Source organism: Marmota monax, unplaced genomic scaffold (genome assembly GCF_021218885.2).
Source record: "Marmota monax isolate L192 unplaced genomic scaffold, Marmota_monax_Labrador192_F-V1.1 WCK01_AAM20220418_F8-fsc00005, whole genome shotgun sequence".
NCBI classification, from domain to species: Eukaryota; Metazoa; Chordata; class Mammalia; order Rodentia; family Sciuridae; genus Marmota; species Marmota monax.
The window spans coordinates 6374156-6396797 of record NW_026692254.1 but is presented as its reverse complement, the minus strand read 5'-3'; the positions used below and the strand labels follow the sequence as shown (position 1 = coordinate 6396797).

Below are 22642 nucleotides of genomic sequence, written 5' to 3'. Positions count from 1 at the left end.
AGACAGTCATTTTCTGACAGGATACATTGTCCAAGAAAAAGGGGAACCAAAAAGAAAACAATTTTACATTATATAAGAATTGCCATTTTGTGTTGCCAAACATGCTATATTAAGCAACTGTTGATGGGGAGAAGCATTTCTTGCATGGCATGGAGTTTCATGGTAAAATGGAGTCTGTGTGGTCATTGACCATAGAGCTTGGCCCATAACAGTAGGCTTTCTCAATCTCTGATGGAATGGGCCACCTCTAATTCCATGTTTTCTTTCAGTTCCCACTTTATAACCCTTTGGGGCCAAGCCATGGCACTTGATCTTGCCACCTCCACCACACCCTAAGTTTGAGGAATGGTAGATTAGATTCTTCTGTGATTCTGAGCAGGCCTACCTAAGCTGTCACAGGTATACAAAGATCAGACACTAAGTAGGTGCTCATGTTATTAAAGCCAGTTGAGAGCAACTAATGAGTCACCCTGCACAACTTTAGTGATGTTAAACTCCTTAACCCCCGCCTCCCAAAAGAGTAAATCTGAAAACTCAAATGTAATCAGACTAACCTAAGCCACAGAAGCAATTACCCAGCAGGACACTCTAATTACTCTGTTAGAAGTTAGTCATGACACCTCCTGTCAACAAGGATTAATATAAATCTCTTAGTGTCTACCTAATTTCTCTCTGAAGTTGGTTGAAAATGTTTAGCTTTCTCTGTGGACCTGTATAAACTTGAAAAGAAGACATTTTAATAAAGAAGCTGAATGATCTAGGTAGACAGTTGCCAAGTTTTACCTTTACAATTATTTTGTTTATTTAAGAGAATGTCATTCAAGTTCTTATCTGTTCTATTTTAAATAATTTTTATTATACAAAAAGTAATACATGTGATTATATTGAATCTGGAAAGATACAGCCCTGAGAATAAAATTATTGCCTTACAAAGAGCAGGTAAACATTTGGTAGTTGTATTGTGTTTTTTGCTGCATTATGTAGAATTGGAATGCATTCATGTGTTGATAAAGTTATAAATTTTGTATCATATTGTGCATACAATTTTCTAGTCTTACTTTAAAAATCTAACATTATAATATTAGTATTTCCCTTGTCATGATAGATTTGTCCAATAGCTTTAGTGGCTGCATATATGATATTCCATTTAATGAATTACCTATATCTTTTTATTTTCCCATTACACACTTAAGTTAGTTATAATTTTTGATATTATCAAACAGTGTTGTGCTTTCTGTACATAAGTAATGCTTTGATGGACATCTATGCACATATTTCAATTTTTTCTATTATTTCCTTAAGATGGTTTCTACCTGGAGAATTATAAGGACAAGGAGTACAGATTCATTTTAAGGCCAAATTTCCTATTGGAAAGTCTATCCTAATTTATACTTAGACCAGTGGTATATCAGTGTCTCATTTAACTATTCATTTAAAAACCATTCTGCTAACTCCAAGGGAGAAAAATACCATTCTAATTTTGTTTAATTTATAGTTCTTTTCTTGGCAATGAGATTGATATTTTCTTCTCTGAATTTTTATTTATATCCTTTGCCCATTTTTCTTTTTATCATTATTATATTTTACTTGAAAAATAAAAACTTTATATATTTATATTCAATGTAATGTTTTGACCTATGCATACATCATGGAAAGACTGAACAAATGAATTGTCATATCTATCAAGTCACCAATGTCATTATTTGTGATAAAATTACAATCTACTTTTAAGGAATTTTGAAATATATCACATATTATTGTTAACTGAGGTCACTGTGCAGTGTAGTAGGTCAATAAGAGCTTGTCCATTTTGCTCTTGAAATTTTAGTAATTTTTCTCAACTAGAATGAAGTCAACATATCCTAGAAATAGAAACATGTGGTGTATCACATTTATTATAAATATTTTTCCAATTTGTCATTACACTTTAACTTACTGTGCTTTTTAAAAAGTTTCTTAGGTATATTTCTGGTTTTTAAAAATGATTTTCATTTTATTTTTAATTCCTTCCATCTCTAGAATTCATTTTGATATTCATAATATTCATATATTACATAATATATCACATATGATACATATTATATAAGATTAATATTATGTAATACATGTATTCTATTCTTTACATTCCATACATTATGTATATAGAATATATCATACCTACATATGATATATATTATACACTATTATAATATCTTACATATTATAATATTTTACATATAATTATACATCATATATAACACTTTATATAATGTATACTTACATACACTATATATAATCATACACTATATGATATTTACATGTATAGTTATAGATATATATACCATTTAATATTCATGTTAATTATAATTAATTTTATATTTATATGTAAATTTCTATTATATACTATATGTGGAATATACATACAGAATTAATTTTGATAAAAGGTCTACTTCTGCTTTTCTAATAATTTACTCTAACAGTCATTTGGTTAAGTATTTTAGGAAAGAGCACTAGAACCTTTCTCTTCTGAACTAGTAACTAAAGTGGAACTTTGTCAAAACCAGAGAGGAAAGAATCTGCAGATGCTCTTTTGCTTCCTTGAAAGCAGTGATTCCAATTTAAAAAATGAAGGATCAAAAAAGCATGCAATGGAGGAAGGATAGCATCTTCAACAAATGGTGCTGGGAAAACTGGAAATCCATATGCAACAAAATGAAACTGAATCCCTTTCTCTCGCCATGCACAAAAGTTAATTCAAAATGGATCAAGGAGCTTGATATCAAATCAGAGACACGCCTTCTGATAGAAGAAAAAGTTGGCTACGATCTACATACTGTGGGGTCGGGCTCCAAATTCCTCAATAGGACACCCATAGCACAAAAGTTAATAACTAGAATCAACAAATGGGACTTACTCAAACTAAAAAGTTTTTTCTCAGCAAAAGAAACAATAAGAGAGGTAAATAGAGAGCCTACATCCTGGGAACAAATCTTTACTCCTCACACTTCAGATAGAGCCCTAATATCCAGAGTATACAAAGAACTCAAAAAATTAGACAATAAGAGAACAAACAACCCAATCAACAAATGGGCCAAGGTCCTGAACAGACACTTCTCAGAGGAGGACATACAATCAATCAACAAGTACATGAAAAAATGCTCACCATCTCTAGCAGTCAGAGAAATGCAAATCAAAACCACCCTAAGATACCATCTCACTCCAGTTAGATTGGCAGCCATCATGAAGTCAAACAACAACAAGTGCTGGCGAGGATGTGGGGAAAAGGGTACACTTGTACATTGCTGGTGGGACTGCAAATTGGTGCAGCCAATTTGGAAAGCAGTATGGAGATTTCTTGGAAAGCTGGGAATGGAGCCACCATTTGACCCAGCTATTCCCCTTCTCGGTCTATTCCCTAAAGACCTAAAAAGAGCATGCTACAGGGACACTGCTACATCGATGTTCATAGCAGCACAATTCACAATAGCAAGACTGTGGAACCAACCTAGATGCCCTTCAATAGATGAATGGATTAAAAAAATGTGGCATTTATACACAATGGAGTATTACTCTGCATTAAAAAATGACAAAACCATAGAATTTACAGGGAAATGGATGGCATTAGAGCAGATTATGCTAAGTGAAGCTAGCCAATCCCTAAAAAACAAATGCCAAATGTCTTCTTTGATATAAGGAGAGTAACTAAGAACAGAGTAGGGTCGAAGAGCATGAGAAGAAGATTAACATTAAACAGGGATGAGAGGTGGGAGGGAAAGGGAGAGAGAAGGGAAATTGCATGGAAATGGAAGGAGTCCCTCAGAGTTATACAAAAGTACATACAAGAGGAAGTGAGGGGAAAGGGAAAAATAATACAAGGGAGACAAATGAATGTCAGTAGAGGGGGCAGAGAGAGAAAAGGGGAGGGGAGGGGAGGGGAGGGGGGATAGTAGAGGATAGGAAAGGCAGCAGAACACAACAGACACTAGTATGGCAATATGTAAATCAATGGATGTGTAACTGATGTAATTCTGCAATCTGTATATGGGGTAAAAATGGGAGCTCATAACCCACTTGAATCAAAGTGTGAAATATGATATATCAAGAACTATGTAATGTTTTGAACAGCCAACAATAAAAAATTTAAAAAAAAAGTGTTTCCAAAAGCTTAAATGCTTCTAAAGAAAGAGCACCAGAGAGAGTGGAAAAGCCCCTTTGTCTGTGGGGTAAATAGAGATGACCTGATACTTGGGTCTGGGGCTTTGCTGTGAGTGTGTGAAAACCCTGGGACAGCCAGCCATTCAAATGTCACTTCCTCAGGATGATTTCTTTGGGTCTGCACCCAGCCACTGTTCTGCCAAGAGGTTAGTGACTGGAGGAAGCCCCTTTATCAGGCAGTTGTCTGATACAAAAATGTTAGCTCTTCCTGGAACAAAGTGATAATACATTTGTGTAAAAGAGGAAGCACAGACAGGATGACCTCATGTTTGCTCCATTTCTGGCAGGTTTTAGATGTTTCAACAAGAATACACAATTAAAAACATTCTTTACACAAAAGATTCCCCAGCCCATCAACTTGGAGATAGTTAGCTGATATCAGAACATTTATGTTCTTGGCACACAGTAGTTCATGAGGAGCTGGACTTTGATCCATCATTTCATTCTCATATTACAATAGTCTTTTGTGACTTTTTGCTCCCCTTCATGGTCATTCATTCTACTTTGCATGTCAGTACTTGATTTTCCTTTGGGAACCTTATATTCTTCATCCTTTCACATGAAGGTCTGGTCTTTTTTCATCCCCTGCTACAGTGTTAGCAGGGCACAGTGAAGATCAATCCAGGCTTTTGCCTGAGCCACTGAACAGCTATGGCCATCCTGCTCCACCAGGCCTAGGAGGAAACTAGCTGAGAGATAAAGCTGAGCAGAGCTGAGACTTGAGGAGACCCAGTCAGATCTCAACCCTGAACTCTGAAGCCCAACTCCATTTCTGAACTAATAAATTCCATTTTCATTTGTGACACCAGCTTGAGTTGAATTTTCTAAGAGTCATAGCAGAAAGTCTTAAGTGACGCTGTTACATTTTTATTCCATGTACACTCTGGAAATTTTAATTCCTCTTAAAATTAAGGATATTGCTTTATCTCATTGTTTCACCCTGTATTGTTAAAAGTGGACTTTAAAAAATAGCTTATTTTTTACTCTACAACAAAGTACACATTATTTACCACCCCCAACCCCTGAGGATGCTGGAGATTCAACCCAGGGCTTTACATATGCTAGACAAATGCAAAGCTACATTCCTAGTTCCCAAAATACAAGGTTCTTCAATATCCAGTTGGGTACTCTTTGACAAATGTATATACCTGTGTACCCAAAACAAGGTATAGAATTTTTTTTTCATCATTCTTTCATTCTTATTTCCCATGATATGAATGTACTGTTTGCTCATCCTTTTCCATGTTGATGGATATTTTACATGGTTTGGGAGATGAGATTTTGTTCATATTCATGTCGCACAAGACTCAGGAGCCCATAATGAACCCCCAAAAATTACCGACATGAAAACTCACATGCCAAGATTGCCATGGACAGATGGAGTTTAGTTGTTTAACACATATTGACTGATTGCCCTTTACATGCCAGGTGCTCTTGACAGCAATAAATAAAAACAGTAGCCTGGCCCTCAGGGAGCTCCCCTTATGGAGATAGCTTTCCTTGCAGAGTCATCTGCACCAAATTAAATAGGATCATTTCAGATTTCAAAAAGTCTACTGAGGAAAATAAAGCCTGTTAATGTCAGAGGCATGGAGGTGGCTGAGCAATCCTTTTCGTCCCGGGATCCAGAAAGGCCCCTATAGGTAGGGAGGTTGAAATGGAGACTGGGGAATAGGAAGATGGAGATGCAGAGCTGGGACCCCCATTTCCAGCCAAGGTAACAGCAAATACAAAACCTCAAAGTGGGAAGGTTCTAAAGAAATAAAGGAAACTGGGATGGACCGAGTAGAATTTGGATAAGGGAAAGAACTTTGTGGGCTATAGGATGGTTTTATTGCTAAAAGTGATGGTGCTCATTAGCAGAAGTTCCTCCTAAGCATAAGTGTGTTGGTCCACTTTGCATCACGGTGACAAGGCACCCGAGATAAACAACTTAAAAGGCGGAAAGGTTTATTTTGGCTCCTAGTTTCCGAGGTTTCAGTCCATGGTTGGCTGGCTCCATCGCCCTTGGGCTTGTTGTGAGGCAGAACGTCATGGTGGAGAGCATGTTGGAACAAAGCTGCTTAGTACATGGCAACTGAAAAGAAAAAGAGAGAAAGGGACTAGAATTCCAATGTGTCCTTCAAAGGCGTGCTTCCTCCAGCTAGACTCTATCATCAATAGCCCTGTTGGCTGGAGACCATGCCTTCAAAACATGAGCTTTTAAGGGACATTTAAGATCCAAATCATAAAAACACAAGTTTTCAGATGTTCACCCACTAGCTCCACACTGGGATTTCATATGAGAAGGTTAGATCCTCTACTACTCAGCCTTGTCAGAAGAAGATGCTTTTGCTAGAGAAAAAAAAATATATCGTTTGGATAAAGGTTCTTAAAGAAGCATATTTATAGCATCCATTCCAGTGGTTACTCCTCTATGTGTTCTTATCTTTTTATTCTACAGCAGAAAATTTTACATTATTTCTAACTCAAAGCCACCCCAAGAACAGCTGACAAATTTGTCTTTTTCCCCCCTAACATTTGATCTCTAGATGGCCCTTATTTCTGCTTCAGAGGCAGCAACTTTATATTTTGTCTCTTCTAATACTCTTGGCTTGCACTTCAAAGGTAGCCTGGCAGGTGGGGAAAACGGGATTCTTGAATGAATTGCCAATAATCTAAAGAGGAGTCTTGAATAAAGCATTAAAAATTTTTTTTTCTAGAAAAGTAGTAATTAACAAAGGCTTCACAAGAAGATGACCATTCAATTGCTCTGTAACAATGAGGTCCTGAGCCTCAGTAGAGCAGAGGAGCCAAGAAGACAGAGGAAAGAGCCAGGCTATTTGATTTTAAAACCCAGCCCTAGCATTTATTAGCCATATAACTTTAGGCAAATTACTTTACTTCTCTGGATCTCAGTCTCCTCATCTGTGCAACTGGAATAATTATAGTCTACTTCACAGTGACACTGTGTGTATTAAATGAGATCATATAAGAAAACACTTAGAGATAGTGCCTCACACATATTATGAACTTACTGAATTTTATCTATTAGTATTTGTGTGTGTGTGTGTGTGTGTGTATATATATATGTGTGTGTGTGTGTGTGTGTGTGTGTGTGTGTAGTGTTGGGAAGTGAACCCAGGACCAAGCACTTTATCACTGATCTACACCTCCAACCCCAGCTGTTAGTATTTTTTAAAGTATTATTTCTAATTTAGTAAAGACAAACTGTTAATGGCCTGGTATCTGCAGACATAGAAGTGCCTTCATATCTCATGAATATTTTAAAACACTTTGAGATCTCTAAACTAGAGGGAACACTCAAAAAGAGAAAAAAAAAAGTTATTCTTCAGGGTTCACCTCAAAATAGCAGCAGAGTTGTTACTGCCTTGATTAGGTAATCAGTGCCACAAAACAGCTGAATCATGGCCCGGACTCCTGCTCATGGAAACTCACATGGTCACTGTGCTCATTTTCTATTTTTGAGATATACCTTTACGAATGGAATTTTGGGTGAGGAAGTGAGGGGAAACCAGCGCTAGTTTATTCAGAAATCGTGTGTGCAATCACTTCAAGTTGGTGAAAGTGATTTTTGGCTCAAAGTCAACTGATTAGAAGGGATAAAGGAATAATAGCCATTTAATCTAATTTCCAGCAAAAATAAAGAGATGAAAAGGAATCACACAAGCCAAATTAATCTACTATTATTTTAATCAAGTAAGACAGAGCAAGCCAGATCCTGAGTCACTTTCCTGGCCAACTATTTTTAATTGACTTGAAATAACAAAGGATGAGAACCTGAAATGAACCTGAACATTTTTTTCTCATGGAGCAGCTCAGTTTCAGTGTCCTGAATTCTCCAAGAAGTGAGGATGGTGCATAAATCAATATTCTGAATACAGATTTTCTTTAAAAGTTGGAAGAAAAAAAAAAGCTTAAAGTGAGAGAAAAACTTCATATTGGCCACAAACAACTCATTTTTATTTCTATTGATGTTTCCTAAATTTGTGCAAAACTGATTCTGTATTTCTTCAGTACATGCTTCTTGGACACATCCATCATTATAGCATGCTTGAGAGAAAATTTTAGCCAGTAAAAGCAACAAAACTAATTCCAGAAAAGGTTTGTATCTGGCCTGATTCAAAGAGTAGATGACATATTTTAAAATCATGAACAATATATTTCAGAAATACAAAGAAGCACAGACATTATGAATGTCAATGACAAGTCAATGAGTGATCACATTTCTTCCAAAGATCCTCTATGACCATCCCAACACTGAGGTGACCACTATTAGAGATTTGGTGTTTTGTAACCAGCAAGCCCCCTCTCATAAATATCCTAACAGCCACATATATATGCGTGTACACTAGGTATGGGCAGGAATATTTGTTATAGCATGAGCTGCAAGCAAAAATATTAGCAGAGCTAAATATTCACCTATAGAAAAATGAATCAACAATTTGTGCCATCTTTGGATTTGGGTATCCACAGGAGGTACTAGAATTAACCTTTTGCAGATACCAAGAGACAACTGTAACCATACAGGCAACTGGCAGTCAATCTCACTGGGACCCCAGGATAGGATGCTGTAGAGCTAATTCTTCAGTTCTCTTTCCCCAAAGGTGAAGGAACTGGGATTTTTTTCCCAACCACTCCCTGGTCTGCCATTGGTTGAGAGCTGCTTCTGAAAGCATTAACCCTTTGGTATGTTCAGCTTGCCCTATGCATGGACCAAATACTCTCCCTTGATGAAAACAACAACAACAAACACCTTTGGCCAGAGAGTCACAGGTATACACAATGTCTTCAGAGATACAGGTGAGTGCAGAAAGGATTGGGAGAAAAACCAAGAATGTCTGCTCAGTTTCTTGAGTCAAGATTGCCAGCAAAAGTTTTAAATTTACTGGCATTTTCCAACTAAGTTTCAACTTAATATGTGACATATTTAAGTCAGTTAAATACAGTTGCTATTTTTTAGGATTTCACTTTCCAAAGCAAGAGACATATAAATCATATAAACAATACATTGAATCCTGTAGTGTGTGTGTGTGTGTGTGTGTGTGTGTGTGTGTTGCTAGGGATCAAACCCAGGCCCTTCTGCATGAAAAGCAGAGCTCTACTATTGAGCTGTAATGAAGAAGTGAACAAAATCTAAGATTGTGAAGATTCTCAAGGGAAAAGATCTGTTCTTTTGATTTTAAAATGAACATTTAAGTGATAGAGAAAAATGTCAATTGGTCCATTTTGGATAGACTGTTCACACCGAACTGTTTAGACTCTGAACATTATTTCAATGTTTCTACTATAACTATTCTATATATCCGTACTATACTATAACTATAGTTATACCATAGCTATAACTGAAGTTATTAATCTGAATTATATATAATCTGATTTACAATCATCTGATTTACAAAACATCACATCAATGTTTGAAAGGACCGAAACACTTATTCGTGGGTTTGTTTTTATGGTAACCAAAAGAGATAAAATACAGCCTGGAATAAAACACTGAGTCACACATAGGTCCACAAATCTTTGGTCAGCTGTATTAATCTAGTATCATGTATGGTCCAGAAATAAGCAAGTATTTTACCTGGTACAATGGGGGGTATCAGTGAAATATCTCTCCTTGCCAAGGAGTGTAAATAAAATATGTGGGAGGCAAAGGCTTCTGAGATATTGCTTCAACCTGTTCTGCAGGTATCCAGTGTGAGCTATGTAAAAGTATGGGAAACCACAGCTGTATAATTCCCTCCCATTCAACACATTTATAAATAAAGTGAGCAACAGTGGACAATGTTAGCTAATAGAAATTGCCTTGTTTGTATTTTCCGGGAAGCGGGGAAGAAGACGAAAACAAAATTTGTACTGGGAATTGTGTTTAATTATTTTTGGGCTCATTCAATGTTTAGAATACATAGCCTAATGCAAGTTTATCTTTCTTTCATAATGTAGAAAACTAAGACTTGAAGAATTGTCACCATTTTAAGATTGCACAGCTAGCAGGGCTGAGAGTGTGACTTGGTGGTAAACCGATTGCTTAGCACATATGAGGCTCTGGGTTTGATCTTCAGCACCGTGGAAAAAATTTTTTTTTTTAGAATATAAGAGAGTATGTTAGCTTTCTGTTCCTTCTTCTTCTTCTTCTTCTTCTTCTTCTTCTTCTTCTTCTTCTTTTTTAGTTGCAGTTGGTACAATATCTTTATTTATTTATTTTTATGTGGTGCTGAGGATCGAACCCAGTACCTCACACATGCAAGGCAAGTGCTCTACCACTGAGCTACAGTTCCAGCCCCAGCTTTCTGTTCTTATAAAAAAAAAATCTGAGGTAATAAGCTAATAAAGAGAAAAGGCTTATTTTTACTCACAGTTTTGGAGGTTTCAGTCCATAATTGGTTGACCCATTGCTTTGGGGTCTGTGGCAAGGCAGCACATCACGGTAGGAGTACATGGCAAAACCATTCACCTCATAGCCAGGTCATGAAAGGAAGAGAAAAGGGCTGGGGGTCCCAATATCCCCTTTGGAGGCATGCCCCAGTGACCAGAAGATTTCTCATGAGGCCCCACCTCTTAAATTTTCCACCACCTCCCAACAATGCCATGAGCTAAGGACCAAGCACATAACATTAATAATTTTCAAATTATTTCCGAAGCCTGGATCTCCATTAATTTTTTTGAGCCTGACATTCTTCCATGAATCACATTTTGCCTACATAGTCAGTCAATTTCTGTTACTCACCATTAAAGATCCTGTCTGAAATACCAGGTAAATGTAGTCTCAATTTAGAACATATTTAAAAAAAAAATAGAACATATTTATGTGGGTTAGAAAAAGAATCTATATTCTTGTGTCATGTTTCCCCAAAATTATTATGTTTCCCAATAATTATTTTGAGATTTATATTCTTCTAGAAAATTATAGGAATTACCAAGTAAAACAGTATGATGAATTTCTCTATTGTGTTTGGTTTTTGTGGATATTCTAAAAGTTCCACTCACTTTAAAAAAATCAAACACTCAGTTCTAAATTAAGGAGTAAATCTGATGTGGTATTAAGCCCAATGGTGGTGCTTTGTCTTTGGGGACAGATGTGAAGTAATGAGCAAATTTTTTGCAGACTTCTCGTTGTAAACAATTTCAACTCTCTCTAACCTTTGGACATTATCTTGTATTTAAGTTTTCTAGGATTATGGATAGAGTGGTAGAGTGCGTATTTAGCATAAATAAGAAACTGAATTCAACCCCTAGTACCAACTAACAATTAAAACCTCTGAATTTTATTTACTATTTAGACAGTTTCCATGACTTCTGATTTTTCCAACATTATTATTAAAAAAATTCTTTTTAACCGTTTGCAAGTTCTTATGGTATTTACCTTCAGGTTTATATTTTTCTAATGTTGATGTGTCAACATCATGAGTCAATGCTGAAATGTTAATTCTGTTTCAGTTATAAAAAATAAAAATATAAACTGGGTGTGGTGGCACATGCCTATAATCCTAGCGGCTCAGGAGGCTGAGGAAGGAGGATTGTGGTTTCAAGGCCAGCCTCAGCAATAGTGAGGCACTAAAGCAACTCAGTGAGGCCCTGTCTCTAAATAAAATACAAAACAGGGCTGGGGATGTGGTTCAGTGTCCAGAGCCCCTGAGATCAATCCCTGACAACCCCTGCCCCCTGGAAAATGAAAATATATCCAAAGCAGATGACCTAATAGTTAAAATGCATAGTTAAAATGCACATCTGTGAAAACATTTGCTTGAATAAATTTAGAAAAATGATTGAGTGTCTTTCACTTTAGGCATTACATTGTTATCAGGTATCCATCAGACATATCAAAATGGCTAGTACATTTACGGAATCTTTTTTAAGTCTGTCTTTAAGTGAAATTCTCATATAAAATGATTTATAGTCAAGTTTAAAACTAAGTATTAAATCTCTCGACAGATATTTGGAAGGAGAAGAAACCAATAGTTTTCCATTAGAAAAGAATAATAGGAAATATTTCTGGAGGAGAAAAAAATACGTGTTTTTAATGTATACAGTTATATATCATCTGGAAAACAGAGGCATTGGGGTTTCTTGTTCTTTAAGCATTGAGTTTTATATTTCCTTCCTATGAAGCACTGTCATCCTTTCTTAGAAATTTTAGGTAGGTGTAGATTTGCAGGGGCACAATATGCATATTAAACAGAGATTAAGTAAAAATTTAGGATGAGAGCTAACACAAGGAAACGCTGGAATTTATTAGATTGTAGGATTATGTTGTTTTTGAAAATAAGAATGCAAAGGGCCTGTATCAATAAAAGCAGGTTCTCTGTCTTGTGGGTCTACCAGGGCTTGGCTTTTTGTGGCATTAGCATCTAAATTAGGATTCACACTGTGGCTGAGTTGTTAAGTGATGTTACATCTGAGAACAGACACAATGATCATCTCTGATGGGCAAATGTGTGGCTAAAAGCTGAATTTTCCCACACACTCAAATTAATATAATATTAATGATAATTAGGATTAACATGAGAGCACATGATATTTTAGTCACTCTGTGAAAGTAAATCCTCGGAATCCGAAAAAGTCTTTGATAAATGAAAAACCAGGAAATAAAGTTTTAGGATAAGTATGTTTTTATGGTAACTTAAGTTATCCAGAAATTACAGTGCTAGCCAACTAAACATCTATAATGATTCCAATTGTTGAAATTAAAAAGGCAAAGGAATAATCTCTACTAGTAAAGATTGAGTGTATGGGCAAGAGTTGGTTGGAATTAGATAGGAAGGGTCTTCCAGGCATTTTTCCTTTGCTTTTAGCAATAGCAACAATTTAGGAAACTCAGGAGGCTGAGGCAGGAGGATTACAAGTTCAAAGTCAGCCTCAGCAACTTAGTGAGGCTCTAAACAACTCAGTGAGACCCCCGTCTCTAAATAAAATATTAAAAAGAGATGGGGGGGCTGGGGTTATGGCTCAGTGGTAGAGCACGTGCAAGGCCCTGGATTCGATCCTTAGCACCACAGAACAATAAATAAATAAAGGTATTGTGTCCAACTAAAACTAAAAAATAAATATTTTAAAAAAAGAGATGGGAATGTGGCTCAGTGGTTAAGTGCACCTGGACTCAATCTCCAGCACCAACCCCCCACTCCCCCCAAAAACAAACAAACAAACAAAAAAAAAACCTCAATTTAGGAAGAGACAGAGGGGGCTGGACTGAGGAGGAAGAATAACTATGGTTTTTATAAATAATGAATAATCTGTTTAATAAGATAGAAAACTTTAGGTATATTTTAGAAAAAGTTGAAGAAAATAAGGATAAAATTTTAAAATTTGGGTGCATAATACTTAGTTAAATTGAAAACATCATATTGGACATGTACCTAAACTGTGCTGAAAATATTTATGAATGAATAAGTGACTAATTGCATTCACTTAATATATATTGATTGAATGTGCCCTGTGATAGACATAAGCCCAGCAATAGTGAACTGCAGAATTATATGAAAAATATTTAATATTAATGATTACATGAGTTGCAGTTTTCACATAGATCCTGGGAAGACCAATTTTCAGCACATAGAAAAGAATGGGAAGATTCAAAGCTATGATTACAATTTAGCCATAGTAATTGATCAATAACTCTTGGTTCGAATTTATGTAAATAGTATACAAGAACAACAAGTCTAAAATTTGACTCTGGATGTCAGGAATTAATGAGTTTCTATTTATTCTTTGGACCTTCTTGGTCTCCCATCCCATTTTGCTTACTTAGTCATGATCACTGATTTCCCAAACAACCAAGTCCAATTTGGTATTATCAGGAAAGCAGGCTACTTTCCTGGTATGGAAACTTTCCCCTGGCTGGGATCTGGAAACCCACACCTAGTTCAGATATTGTTGTGCTTGAATTCCGGACTCCCAAAAGACCACCAGAGACCAAGATTGATGTAAGCAGCAAAGAGGTGTTCATTGCGAGTTAGCTCCGTCCTCCACTCGCACACAGCAACGGTGACGCTGAGAGGCCCTGAACGCAGGGTTTGCAGCAGTTTTATACACTCTTTGGGGAAGGCAGGGACTTTACATACATCATAGCATCTCTTAGCAAATCATCACACACTGCGGGAAAATCATAAAACAACTCTAAAACATGATCAGCACATTCACTGGCGGGAACAAGTTGGGTAAGGGTGATTGGTTAGTACAAGAGGGCGATTCGTTTGAACTGATTGGTTGAAACCACGAGGGGAGTACGTGCGGAACTACATGGTTTCCCAACATGTTATCAACCACCATAAACTATTGGGAGGGTCATCTGGCATCTCAGGTATTTTCCCTGTCTCATGCTGATTGGTGATTAGTAGGGGGTTGCTATGAGTCCTCACCAAGCCTGTCTGAGTCAGGGACACCTGGCTCCACAGATCTCTCCTGTTATTTGTAGATAAACAACTCTGCAGGGTGGGTATGTGCCTAGGAGTGCTCTGTAGGTCTTTCCAAGGACAAGGTTTATGCCCCTTTCCTCAGACAGGCTTTGTTCTGAGGTAGAAGCTGGTTTCTCAATATGTTTTCCCATTTGTTACTGAGAAAACATCCACCTGAGGACTGTGTGTGTGTGTGTGTGTGTGTGTGTGCGCGCGCGCGCGCACAATCAGCCTGAAACACTGCCTACTATAATGACAATATGTTCTTTTGAATGATATTACAGATTCCTGAATTTTTATTTATTTGAGTTTTATCATCAGTCAGTATTATTCTTTTTGATGATCAAATTAACCCATATTTGGTCATAAGGAACTCCTTCAAGCTAGACAAGATGTTGGTTGTTCAGGAGTTTCTTGGTTTGCGGATGCATAAATCCAATCTCTGCCTTGGGCTTCACATGACCTTCTCTCTTGTTTCTTTGTTTTCTATTTTTCCATGGACTCTTGATATTGGATTTAGGCCCATTCAAATAATCCAGGATTATCTTATCTTGAGATCCTTAATGTAATTACATTTGAAAAGACGCCCCCACACACACCCCAAATAAAGTTTCATACATTCTGGGGTTTAGGACATAGGCATATCTCTTGTGGAGGGGGCACTATTCAATCTACTAAATTGACTATACAAAAATTGCTGGAAAGAATAACCTTCCACGAATGGTTTTATATTTGTGGAGATCTATCTTCAGGGTCAATTCTTGAAAATAGAATTTCTGGGTTAAATGCAATTTTGCCAAATTTCCCTCCATATGGGTTGTATTGTTTTACAGTCCTAATGTAACAGGGGTTCACTTGATGCTTTGACTATATTCCTTGTGGCTTTGAAACGTACATGTTTTTTTTTTCTTTTCTTTTTCCCAACCTTCTGCTCCCTGACCTTCTCCTGCCTAACTTTCTCCTCCCTGATAGTCTTTTCCCTGATCTTCTCCTTCCTGATCATTCCTCCCTAATCTCATTTTCTCTGAATCACCTCTTTAAAAGCACCCTGTTTCTGCTGATGAGCAGAACCACAGCCTCTGGGACAGGAGTCCCCTGTGTTTCTCCTTTGCTAGAAAAGCAATAAAACTTCTTTTTCCTTTTTCTCAAAACTATGTCCTTGTTATTGGATTGGCTTCCGGGACAAGGACTGACCTTTTGGCAATACTAACTGCTGTGTTTCTCTATAGCTTTGCCACTTGAATGCGTTGCCAAACATGTGTGGGGATTTTTTTTTTCTGATTCTAATGGTATTTCATGGTAGTTTTAATTTGCATTGCAAGTTTTAAACTCTTGACTTGGTTTTCCTCATTTATTGATTAAAGTGGGTCATTTATTCAATAGCACTTAATTGTCTGCAAAATACTTGATACTCTGAAACTCCAGAGACAAAGAATTAACTTCAAAGTAGGTGATTTCCTCAAAGAGTTTATACTTCAGCAGGAATGATTTTTGAGAGGAAAACAGAAAATAAAGAGACACATGCAATATATATGTATGTGAAAAAGTATCATCATCAGCATAGTTCATGTTTCTTTATTTTTAAAAGATTTGGAGTTCTATATTTTTATTAGTAAGTATGATGGGTGAGATGAATCTATATGCAGAGACGCCTGTTTCTGGCACTAACAAGTTTTGACAGTGTCACATATTTACTGTACTATCATTTATTCCTTCCTTTGTCTAGTTGCTTAGCCTCCTCAAATAGATTGAAAGCTTTGGAGATCAGGGGAGTTGTATCGTAAACATCTTTTATCCTCAAGGCTTAGAATCATGCTTTCACCTTGCAGGTACTCAATAAATGTTTGATGATAATGTCAGCTTGATTTGAAATAGAAAAATCGAATCCTTTAAGATAAGTACATTTTATTTTTTTCAGTGAGTATAAGGAAAGATACTATTTTCCAAAGGAATGGGACAGTAAACACTGTGTTTCCTGTCTGTAATAGGGTACAAGCTAAGCTGATGTAACAAAGGTCCTTGATTTGGTTCAAGAGTGAACATAATTTCTCTCCCTTGTAACAATTTTGGAGAGTTTGTGGCTTTGATCTATGATGTCATCTGGGGACTCAGGCTGATAGGGCAGCCCTGCCATCGTCCTGAGCATGGAAATTCCATCTCTGGGTCTATGCGATTCATCCATGTTGTTGCATTTATCAGTATTCTGTTCCTTTTTATTGTTGAGCAATATTCCTTTGTATTTTTTAAATAAGCATGAATTTAATTTATTTTTAATTTTTTAGTGTGGGGCTGAGGATAGAACCCAGTGCCTCCCATGTGCTAGGCAGGTGCTCTACAATTGACCACAATCTCAACCCCCTATTCCTTTCTATTAATATGTCCCTTTTCTATCAATGCTATTTGGACAATTCCAAAAATAGAGAACTTGTTAGAAATATTGGGGTACCACAAGAAATCAGACACATACTCAAAAGTCACTCAGTAAGGCAAACATTATTTCTGCAGAAGGGTGTGCTACCAAGAAAAATCTGGCAAGCAAGTACACTGGGCAGGAAGTCTGCCCAGCTTTTTATCCTTAAGGCAGCACAGCCTTTTACTCTGATAGGAGTAGTTCAGGGTTACAGATTACCCAATTGACTAATTTAGAATTGGAGAGGGCAGGGGGAAGGGATACAGTTATGATTTGATCACCTACTACACTATAGTCAATATGATTGGAAGACTGAGGACAAAGGGAGATATGTTTGGGGGACGGAAAATGGCTACATTTTAACCATTTTGTAACTTAAAAGTAGCTCCACCCAACTACACATTATGAAATTTCGGTTTTACAACAGCAAACTCATTTTGTTATATACTAGGAAACTCAAACGACAGGTTTAACTTTGACAGAAAAGAGAACATTAATCTTACAAACTTTTAACAAATTTTGATTTTGGCATGTGTATTTGAAATATGTAGGACTAGGTTAGCTTTTCATTCCATTTCATTTAATGAGCTTTACTGAATGCCAGTAGAGGTCAAATTCTGTGCTCAGAGATGGAGATACAAGGATATGTAAATCCCTGGCTTCTCCTTAAGCTACAGTTCAACTGGAGGAGAAAAGAACAGTTTGGTTGTCCCAATTTGGAATGAAATCACGTGGTTCTAAACAATAGTCTTAAGTTCTTGCTTGAAAAAGCTGAAATGCTGTCAAAACTTGGAGGATCCCGATGCCAGTAAATAATCCTTCAGTTCTCTTGTAAGAAATCCCCTGCCCATCTTCCATCTCAAAGTCTTGCCCCGGGGAACAGACGTCTGGCTTTAAAGCTAGCCAATCCCTAAAAAACAAATGCCAAATGTCTTCTTTGATATAAGGAGAGTAACTAAGAACAGAGTAGGGTCGAAGAGCATGAGAAAAAGATTAACATTAAACAGGGATGAGAGGTGGGAGGGAAAGGGAGAGAGAAGGGAAAATGCATGGAAATGGAAGGAGACCCTCAGAGTTATACAAAAGTACATACAAGAGGAATTGAGGGGAAGGGGAAAAATAATATAAGGGGGACAAACGAATGTCAGTAGAGGGGGCAGAGAGAGAAGAGGGGAGGGGAGGGGAGGGGAGGGGAGGGGGGATAGTAGAGGATAGGAAAGGCAGCAGAACAGACACTAGTATGGCAATATGTAAATCAATGGATGTGTAACTGATGTGATTCTGCAATCTGTATATGGGGTAAAAATGGGAGCTCATAACCCACTTGAATCAAATTGTGAAATATGATATATCAAGAACTATGTAATGTTTTGAACAGCCAACAATAAAAAAGTAAAAAAAAAAAAAAAAAAAAAAAGCCTACTGGCCTGAGAGTCAGGTCCCTCAAGTTCTATTTCTGGTTCTGCTACTGGATTGCTATGTGGCTTTGCACAACACCGGGAACATTCACTTCCTACTAGGAAAGAGGCAAGACCCTGAGCGTCCTCTGAGCAAGGGACCTCCACACTCCCAAGTGAGGTTGGGTCCTGGAACTAAGGGGACTGGTTGAACACCTCACAGGAGACTAGGCAAACCCATTTCTTTTAGTATGTAATTGGAGCTCTGATCTAGCGTAAATCCGGAAGCAAGCCTAAAAATAGTTTGCATTTTAAAAGCCTTCATACAGGAGTGTGTGTGTGTGTGTGTGTGTGTGTGTGTGTGTGTGTACACAGCCGGGAGTATGAAGGTACCGGAGTCTGGGACTTTCCGGAGCAAAGGGAAAGCAGATGGTATTTAGCACCTCTAAGACGCTCAAAAGGAGGTCGCAGAGCCTCGCCTCCTAGAGAACTACATTTCCCAGGAGCTTTTGCGGCCTACCGCGGGAGGGACCACGTGCTCATAGCCCACTGAGTCCCATTGTGCTGAAGACACACCACCCTGATTGGAGAGCCTTTTCGCGGTGCTTCCCGGGACTTGTAGTACAACGTGCGAGAGGAACACGCTTCTTTGTGATTCGCCGAGCCAGCTCCAGGCGCGTCACCGCGAGGGTCTGAGCGAGCGGGAGGATGTCATGCGAGGCGCGTCCGAGACTCGCGCACGCGCGCGTCGCGCCTGAGGGGCTGGCCAGCGCCTCCCGCGGGGCGGGGCTGTTCGTTCCGCACCGACACCGCCTTCCTGCCCCCGCCCCTCACCGGGCCCGGCCGGCCCCTCCTTCCTGGAGTCAAAGCTGAGGCAGAGGTGGCGGCGGTGGTGGCCCGGAGCGCCGCGGTGAGTGGCCCGCGCGACACGCGCCGGTCCCGACCCTATGCGGTGACTCGTGTGGCGCAGGCGCTCCTGCCCCGCCGGCGGGGCCCAGGCTTCCCGCGGCGGGATGTTCTCCCGAAGGAGCCACGGGGATGTGAAGAAGTCCACCCAGAAGGTGTTGGACCCCAAGAAGGACGTGCTGACTCGCCTGAAGCACCTGCGGGCGCTGCTTGGTGAGGCGCGCGCCGGCGTGCTGGGCCTCCGGGCACTGGGGTCGGGGGCACCTGCCTGAGAGGGTGTAGTCTGCGGGCGGGCCAGAGACCCCGCGGACACCGACCCTGTAGAGTCACGGACAGGGATGCTGGGTCGGGGGCTGGGGATAGGTGGGCGTCAGACCTTGTCTACTCCGGGCTGCGACCCCTTAGCCATTGTTTCCCCAAAAGCCATAGCCTGGCCGCGGACCCTGCCTTGTCGCCCTCGAGTGTAAATTGACACAAGGCTCTCCTTGCGCGTCTGCCCTCCGGGGTAACCTCGAGGCCCGGCACAGCGGTGACTATCCCCTCTACTTCCCCGCACATAAATTGAGCCCCAGGTGGTACGTACGTACGTACGTACACACACACACACACACACACACACACACACACACACCGAACTGTCATCTATCCCTTCTACTTTTTAAGTTTTAATTTTCGAGCCTGAGACATTAGGTATAATGAGACCCAGTGGTCCCAGCACAGACTTAATTGAACTGTCATCTCTCTCACTCCTCCCTCTTTTATTTATTTATTTTTACTTTGCAGTCTGAGGCAGCAAATACACTGATTCCAAGCAATATCAGCATAAATTTAACTGTCATCTCTCTTCCCATGTCCCCCTTTTAATTTTTTATTTTGGGTCTGGTTTTTTCAGTTTCTTTGTGTTATCCTTATGAAGGTAGCTGTTCTGCCATTTGGAGGGAGGGGTGGTTTTCTTGGATTCAGGGAGACTGCTACTTTTTTATTAACCAGCATGACAACCATGGGCCTATGATTTCTTCTGCTTTGCTGGCCTGCTGGGTGGAGGCCCTGCAGAGCCCAGGTGGGTCTGGAATTGACCTATGGTGAAGCTCAGCACTGTGGATGTAAAGTGTCCACCAGCTTCCTGTAACCTGCTGCATGTGATCAGTGCTGGCTATGTTTTCTTTTCTTTCTTTCTTTTTTTTTTTTTCTTTTCTTTTTAAAAACCTCTTGGTCTAACTTTTGTTTAGGACAGAAACACCTATGCCCATCTATAGACAGACTTGTCTGTGTATTTGGGGGCCTAGAGCAAAAGACACCTTATGTTTCTTTTAGGTGTGTTTTAGTGTTAAAATAAGTAAAAATCACTTAGTTTTAACGTGTTTGTCACTTGAGAAAATATGACATAAAAGAATTCATTTTATATGTGAGAATTTTAAATTAAGATCTCGTTCATAATATTAAAAGTTGCTAATTATTTCTTTTCCATTTATACCCTGTGACCTTACCACTACGGAAAAAAACACAAACAAAAACCCAATACCTGATTTTACCAAGTAAGTTATTCACTATTTTAGATTCCTGAAGTTTACATTTATTTGTTCAGTTTGGAATGAAATGTAAATTAGTTACTGTTACAGGGATTAGTTTTCAAGACTTTTGAAAGCAAAATGTGGTGTTCTTGGTAAACTGAACTTTCTACTTCCTGTAGTAAAATACCATGCACACACTGATTGCTTTGTGCCTGGTTTTTTGGTAGTGACTGATTAACACCTACTGCAGGGACATTTTGATAAAGGAGAATTGAGCAGTATTTTAAAAGCATTTGATACTTTTGGACATTTTCTGTAATAGAAAATTTAAACCTTTGTTCTGTCCAAGTCTACAAGATTAAGTTGGCTACATTTTATAAAGACATTAAACCCAGATCATACTGGTTTCTCAGAGATACACGTACATTGTCACCATTCTGATAAATTAGATACTTTTCAAGTCTGTGTAATTATGGTTTGTCTTTAAGTTGTATGTCTTATTTTAAGGAACCTCCTTTTATCATTTCAATGATCTCAGTATGACTGCAGTTTTGTAACATGGAGAAGTTCTTTGATATTTCCTTAGGTGTATGTTTTTCTGTTGTTGATAACATTTGTTTGTGGAATGGCCCAGTTTCCTTTGTTTATTATTATGATCTTTGTAGGGATTGGATTTTTATAAAATTTGTCTGAGGAGGTCTAGTCATGATGTTTAGTGTAAACTTTTGCTTTACAACTGGGATTTAAGGATTTTAACGAAGAATTAATGCATTACTTCCTACTTTATCATATACCATATTCAGTTGCTGCTTATTTTTAAAAAAGAGAAAACAAAGCCCTTTTCAATGGAAAGATAGGAATTAAGCCAAAATTTAGGAAACTGAAGGAAATGAATAGTAATTTCTATTGATTTTTATGTATAAATTTATAAAACACTCTTGTTTTTCACATATTTAAAGATGTTATTTATAAGGATGATACCATTGACTGGGTTTGCAATCTGTGTCTGCCACTTGCAACTGCATAACTTGAGCTAGTTACTTAGCCTGTCCTTGAATCTCAGTTTCTTCACTCTGCTAAATGAGTATGGTAAGGTCGGTCATGTAAAGGGTTATTGTGAGTATGATGTATAAATGACTTAAGTGGAGTAGATATTTAACAGCTCCTTTTTGCATTACCATTGATAGGATGGGACAAATATTTTGGTAGTAGTTTCTGTACTCTTCTTTCTTATTTTTTGATAATGGTGATGGATTTATTCCCTCTTCATAAAAAGTAACCTGAGTTTAAGACATCTGGCTGAGAAATAGAGAATAAGCTGTGGAGAGTACAGTATTAATATCATGATAATGACTTCAATTCAAACTTACTTAAGATACTTTGACCTGGCTAGATACTATATATTGGCCTAATAATAATTATTAACTTTATTTTAATATGTAAAATAAAGTTAATAAAGTATTAATACTTTATTAATACTTTATTAACTTAAGGAACACTGAGGCAAGGCAGGCCTTACAAGTTGCCAAGCCATATACTAAATGTGTTTATATGTGTTATATTAGAGGAAGAACAAAGAGCTGACTTCCAGTTCTTCCTGCACTGTTGAAATCATCATTGGGAAAGTAGATGACCAAACAAACCCAAACCCCAAAATATCAAGTATATTACTGTTTTGCTCCAGCAAGAATTTCATGTCTAATTGAAAGTTGAGTGCCCACTGTAAGCCTCAAATTAGAGTTAGGCATTGATAAAGGCAAGAGTTAATATCACATAATAGTAAACATATGGTGCATTATGTAATTAGATAGTCTGTTACATGGTAGACTC

General features: G+C 38.1%; 1 protein-coding gene across 8 annotated transcripts in view; it reads left to right on the top strand.

The window, feature by feature from the left end:
- Nucleotides 1-19257: 19257 nt before the first annotated feature.
- Nucleotides 19258-22642, top strand: part of Ralgapa2 (Ral GTPase activating protein catalytic subunit alpha 2) — a 334911-nt gene continuing 331526 nt past the window's right edge. For all 8 annotated transcript variants that reach the window (XR_009226010.1, XR_009226009.1, XR_009226008.1 and 5 more), the window contains exon 1: nt 19258-19514. Coding sequence is in view for 5 of the 8 variants with exons in the window: in XM_046435038.1 (XP_046290994.1) it covers nt 19409-19514 (106 nt within the window). In the remaining 3 variants the exon portion in view is untranslated. The remainder of the gene's footprint in view (nt 19515-22642) is intronic.